At 48.9% G+C, this 5,558-nt stretch overlaps 1 protein-coding gene across 1 annotated transcript; it reads left to right on the top strand.

The window, feature by feature from the left end:
* The first annotated feature begins 301 nt into the window (after positions 1-301).
* Positions 302-4,991, top strand: CABP5 (calcium binding protein 5). The gene is made up of 6 exons (XM_036747133.1): positions 302-364; positions 1,196-1,226; positions 1,715-1,858; positions 3,504-3,613; positions 4,361-4,508; positions 4,966-4,991. Exons 1-6 carry the CDS (start codon positions 302-304, stop codon positions 4,989-4,991), a joined length of 522 nt encoding a protein of 173 aa, XP_036603028.1.
* The last annotated feature ends 567 nt before the right edge of the window (positions 4,992-5,558 follow it).

Raw genomic sequence — 5,558 nt, 5'->3', positions numbered from 1 at the left:
CCCCAGGAGAAACTGGGTCCCAGCTGTCACCCACTGGATTCAGAGACTAAGACTGAACAGACTGAGAGAAAAGAGATAAAGAGGAACAGAGAAAGAGTGAGAGACATATAGAAACAGACAGATTGACCCACCAGAAGACAGAGCAGACGGACAGAAAAGAGGAGATCCAGAAACCGAAGGGAAAAAAACAGAGAGAGAGAGAGAGAGAGAGAGAGATAGTGAACCATAAAAAGAGTCAAGAAGAGAGTTGTGAGCTGTGAGACCTCGACAAGGTCCTGGATCCTGCTCCTTCTTAGGCCCCATGCAGTTCCCCATGGGACCAGCTTGCATCTTCCTGAGGAAAGGGATTGCGGAGAAACAGAGGGTGAGGAATGGATGGGGAAAGAGGAAGGAGGGAAGGGAGAGAAGATAGAAGGGGATGAAATGTAGATCTGGAAATGGAAGGCACCTCTGAGTACCTGTAGCCCTTTCATTTTGTAGATGAGAAACTGAGGCTCAGGTAGATATAATGAAATATTTGTAAAGAGCTTTGCAAAGCTTGGAGCATTATATACATGCTTGGTATTATTAATAGAAGGAAATTTGGCCAGGGTCTCAAGGTGGTAAGCAAGAGAGGTGAGATTTGATTTCAGGTTCCCTGATTTCAGTGCTCTTTCCATTGTTCCATGCTGGAAGGGGATGGGAGACCTCAAGAAGAGAAAGGAGGCAGAAGGAGGTAGAAGGTTAGGGGGAAAGGCTAGAGGAGAAGGAAAGTTTCGGAAAGCATGAGGAGTAGGACAGAGGAAGGAGGAGAAAGCAGCTAGAAGGAGCTAGAAGGGTAGAAGAAGCAGGAGGAGGAAGAAGAAAGTTGAAGGAAGGAGGTGAAAGAAGGAGGAAGTAGGTGGATGGGATGTTAGGGAGAAATTCTCATTCAGGTGAAAGAAGAGGAAGGAAGTGGAAAGGGAGAGAAGGAAGAGATTGTCAAGGGAGGAATAAAAAAGAGCAGATGGGGAGGGGGCAGAGGCTAGATGAGTGCTGGGGGAGGGGTTGGTGACCCCAGCAGGAGCAGCCAGAAAAGAGGGTATGAGAGGGTGTGAATGGCCTCCAGCTCCCTCTTTCAGGACCCTGGAGAGAGCCTGAGGGTCATCGAGTAGTCCTGAAGAGGGCCACTCCTGTCTCTGCCTCTCCCCATCATTCTTTCCTCCTAAACCTTCAGGATCGTCCACTAGGACCAGATGAGATTGAAGGTAACCTCCTCCCCCTCTTTCCTCCCCTGCAGTCCCTCTGAGGCACTTCCATCAGACCCTATTCCATTACCACATTCTCCTCACTTCTACTTTAACAGTGGCTCAAGGAAACAATTTCTTGTGATAGCTATCCCCACCACCAGACTCCCCAAACTCAGTCTCTCCTGGCAGTTTCAAGTTCCCATTCATTTCTTCATTGGTGGTTTTGAGCTCTACCTATTTCCCCAGCAATTTGAGGCCTCCAGTTTCAGTGATTTCAGTGTTTATCCCCATCCACCTCCCCATGGCAGTGTCAGGAGTTCCCCACTGTCTTTCATTGGCTCCAGGAATCCCACCCCTGCTCAATCCTGGTTAGTTTTCAGCAAGGCCTCTTTTAGAGGCCAAGTCCTGTTCCCAGATCCTTTTCCAGGAAGGGATCAGCTTTCCCCCATTTTGTTGGTTTCCAGGTTCCTCATAATTTTCTTCCCCCTTTCCTGTCTTTTTCATAGAGCTTCGGGAAGCCTTCCATGAGTTTGACAAGGATCGAGATGGTTTCATCTCTTGCAAGGACCTGGGGAACCTGATGAGGACCATGGGCTACATGCCCACTGAGATGGAGCTGGCAGAGCTGGGACAGCAGATCCGAATGAACCGTGAGGGTTGGGGTGGAGCAGGGGAAGAGGGGAGGGCTAAAGACAGAATGATGATACTAACTCCTTAAATTTCTACAACTCTCAAAGTTTTCCAAAGCGTTTTCCTATCAGGTAGGCAATGCAAGTATGGTTTTAACCACTTGACAGATGGGGAAACAGATTCTGTGAGAAGTGGTTTACCCAGGGTCAACAGCTAAGGAGTGGCTTTCTGAATTGGATTATAAGGTTCTTTCTATGATTCTTGAGGGAGAGAGGTCAATAGATCAAGGAAATAAGTGAAGTGAAGAAGTCAAGTCAATTATTCAAGGAAGATGTTGGGCTTGGGTCTGGAGGCAGGAGTAAGGAAGGCAACAGGAAGAGAAATGGAAAATGAGATGAGGTTGAGTTGAGAAAGAAGTGGGGGATGACTAAGGGGACTAGGACGTGATAGAGATGTGGGAAAGCTACTGGGAAATATGTTGGTTTAGTGGTGGAACTGGAGAGATGATAGGCTAGATCTGAGAAAATGAGGAGATAGCATAGGAAGATCTTCATCTGTGGTTTGGAAAATGATGGTCTGGGGCTGAGCAGATGTTTGGGTGAGGACGTGATGGGGATGGGGAGAAGGAGGGTGTGGAGTTTGGGAGATGATGTGACCAAGGAGATCATGAGATAAGGTTGAGGTGAAGATGGGGCTGAGGAAATGATGAAAAAGTAGAAATGATGGGACTGGAAATTTAATGTTGGGGGCAGGATTAGGGTGATTATAGGAATGTGAATATAGAATAGGAGAGGACCTGAGCCTCCCACTTCATTTTTACTTAGGAAGAATGTGAGACAGGAAGCTAAGTGATTTCCCCAAAGTCACAAGGTAGTGTTGGAGGTGTATTTGAACTCAGGTCCTCCGATCTGAAGGTCGGTACTCATTCTATTCTCCTAGCATGCTTCAGAATGAAGGAGGTGGACTTGGGGAGGTGATGTGGAGGAGAGAATATGATGGGAGTGGAGGAGATGATGGGGCTGGAGATCTGCACTGGTCCAGAAATAGTTGGAGGACCACCTGCTTGCTGTAGCTCACACATAACATCCATTTTCCATCCCTGTATCTTTGTACAGACTGTCCCTCAGGCCTGGAATGTTGTACTTTTTCATGAATGGTTCTGTGTATCTCCAGCTTCCTTCAAAGTTCAGCCCAAGTTCTTCCTTCTACATGAGCCCTTCCCTGATTTCCTCATCTCTTTGTGTCCCCAGAAATCACTTTATATTTATTTTGTGAACATTTTTCATTTACATACTTCTGTGCACACAATGTTTCTCCTATAGAATGTAAGCTTCTTGAAGACAGGGACTATTTTGATATTATCTCTGTATCTCCTGTGCATGTCAAAGTGTCTGGCACATATTAGTTATTAAGTGCTTATTAATAATTGACTAACTGAATGATCAAAGATGCAGGTCAAGAACCAAGCTGGAGTTGGTGTTGTGAGAGTTAGATGGGGCACACTCTTTGAGGAGTCTGGGAAGAAGCTCCTGGCTGGGTTAGCAGAAAAAAAGGGGGCCCCTGACCTGCCCCAGGACACCTGGGGAGGGTGAAGTCTAGGGATCGGGGGCTCAGATTCAGTCCTTGTCTTTTCCTTTCCTTGTTCTTAACCTCTCCCATCCCTAGTTGGTGGCAAGGTGGACTTTGAGGACTTTGTAGAACTAATGACACCCAAGCTGCTGGCAGAGACAGCTGGGATGATCGGAGTGCATGAGATGCGTGATGCCTTCAAGGAGGTGAGCATGGAGAGGGAAGGCTGTTGGACTACTGACTCCTGGAAAGGCCCTCTGCCACACTTTCTGGGCCTTGATCTCCTTTCATAAAAGGAGTCACTTGGCCTGAATGAACAACGAGCCTATTGAATCTTGGTAGTCTCCAAGGCCACAGTGACTCAGCACCATGGTCAAGGTGCAGGGATGGTGGGGGAGGCCAGAGTCACGAGGAACACCTTTGCAAGGTAAAAAGGGTATTTAGAGATCACAGAGCCCATCTTGCCCTTTTTAACAGACAGGAAAACTGAAAGAGAGAGAGGGAGGGGAAGAGAGAGAGGAAGAGGGAAAGAGAAAAAGAGAGAAAGAGGGGGAAGAAAGAGGATGAAGCGAAGAAGAGAGATAAAAGAAGAGAAGAAGAGTAGAGGAGAGAAGAGAGAGAAAGAGGAAGAGGAGGGAGAGAGGGAGGAAGAGAGAAAGATGAGAAGAAAAGGAGAGAAAGAGGAAGAGGAAGAGGAGGGAGGGAAAGGGAAAGGGAGAGGGAGAGTGACTTGAGGAGGCTGAAGAAAGCTTTCCGTTACCACTTCAGAGCTCTGAGCTGGATAAAGGGTAGGGAGGGGTGGATAAGGAAAGGAACCCCACCTCCACTGCCTCCCCCAGGCCCCAGAGCCTCTACTCTCCACTTCTGCCTGCCCTACCAGAAAGTCTTCCCAGATTAATCCTCGTCCTCTTGTTGGATTTCCTCCTTTGCTGCTGGGCTGTGCCTGGGGGCAGTTCGATGCCAATGGAGATGGCTCAATCACCTTGGTAGAACTTCGCCAGGCCATGCAAAGGCTGCTAGGGGAGCAGCTCAGTGCCCAAGAGATTTCTGAGGTTGTGCAGGAGGCTGACGTCAATGGAGATGGCACAGTGGATTTTGAAGGTGAAGACCCCTCCAGGCAGGGCTGGTCCCTTCTCTATAGGCCTCGGTTCAGTTTCTGTATGCTTAGATTTCTGGGAGCTATAAGATGGTTAGAGGTCCCTAAGTCCATCCCCACCTTCTCCGTTTGAATAGGGGAAAACCTGAGTCCCAGAGAGGGGAAGAGACTGACCCCAGGTGAGGAGAAGAACTGGGGTAGCACTGGGGAAATGGACACCTTAGAAATCATCACTAACTCTAACCATCCCTTTTCACAGCTGGGAAATAGGATAGGGTTGGGGTAGGGCCTTCCCCAGGGGCTGGGATGGAAGGGCCCTCTAAGGGTGTATTCTGTACCAGTGGGTGGGGATGGGAGTGTAGGACAATCCTGAGAATTGGTGATGGGGGGTGGGTGGGTGGATATAGGGACAGGGAGTGGGAGGAATAGGCATTCACTGGCATCTTTTCCCTTCTTTCACAGAGTTTGTGAAGATGATGTCCCGCTGAAGAGGCATCCTGCCCCTCCCCCCTTTTCTTCTCCAGTCGATGCTTGGAAATCCTGGGCTGGTGGCATAGGGAGAGCTGGGGCAGGAACCCTTCCCACCCTCCCCTGGGGGGATCAGTGGGTCATAGCATTATAGGATCACAGGATTTAGAAATGGACTAGAGTTTAGAGATGATTAAATCCAATTGCCTAATTTCAGAGCTAGAGGAAGAAGCCCAGATGGGGGAGGAGGGATTTGCACAAGGTCACATGGGGAGCCTGGGGTGGGAGGTCTCCTGACCCCACCCAGTGCTCTCTTCAATGGCATCAGACTGAGAGGGATGCACCTTCTTCTCTTCTTCCCCTCCCTCACCTTTGGGAGATTTTGTCTTTCTTTACCCTGAGCCCCAACTCTCACAGAGGTGGAGTTTAATCCCCAGATCAGATTAGCAGCTCTGGCGCCCTGGTTCTTCCCGAGAAAGCTGATTCTTGGGTGGTTAATCCTTTGGGGGAAATCCTAACCCAGGGATAAGGCTCTTGGGTCCCTGACTCCCCCCACACTGAATTCTGTCCCTCTGAGTCTGGAGACG

Source organism: Trichosurus vulpecula, chromosome 2, assembly GCF_011100635.1.
Source record: "Trichosurus vulpecula isolate mTriVul1 chromosome 2, mTriVul1.pri, whole genome shotgun sequence".
In the NCBI taxonomy this organism is placed as follows: Eukaryota; Metazoa; Chordata; class Mammalia; order Diprotodontia; family Phalangeridae; genus Trichosurus; species Trichosurus vulpecula.
This window is presented reverse-complemented; position numbering and strand designations above follow the sequence as displayed.

Coding starts and splice junctions, on each gene's coding strand:
- CABP5 (XM_036747133.1), top strand. CDS start 302: ATGCAGTTCCCCATGGGACCAGCTTGCATCTTCCTGAGGAAAGGGATT. Junction 1,859..3,503: donor ACAGCAGATCCGAATGAACC/GTGAGGGTTGGG, acceptor TCCCATCCCTAG/TTGGTGGCAAGGTGGACTTT. Junction 4,509..4,965: donor TGGCACAGTGGATTTTGAAG/GTGAAGACCCCT, acceptor CTTCTTTCACAG/AGTTTGTGAAGATGATGTCC.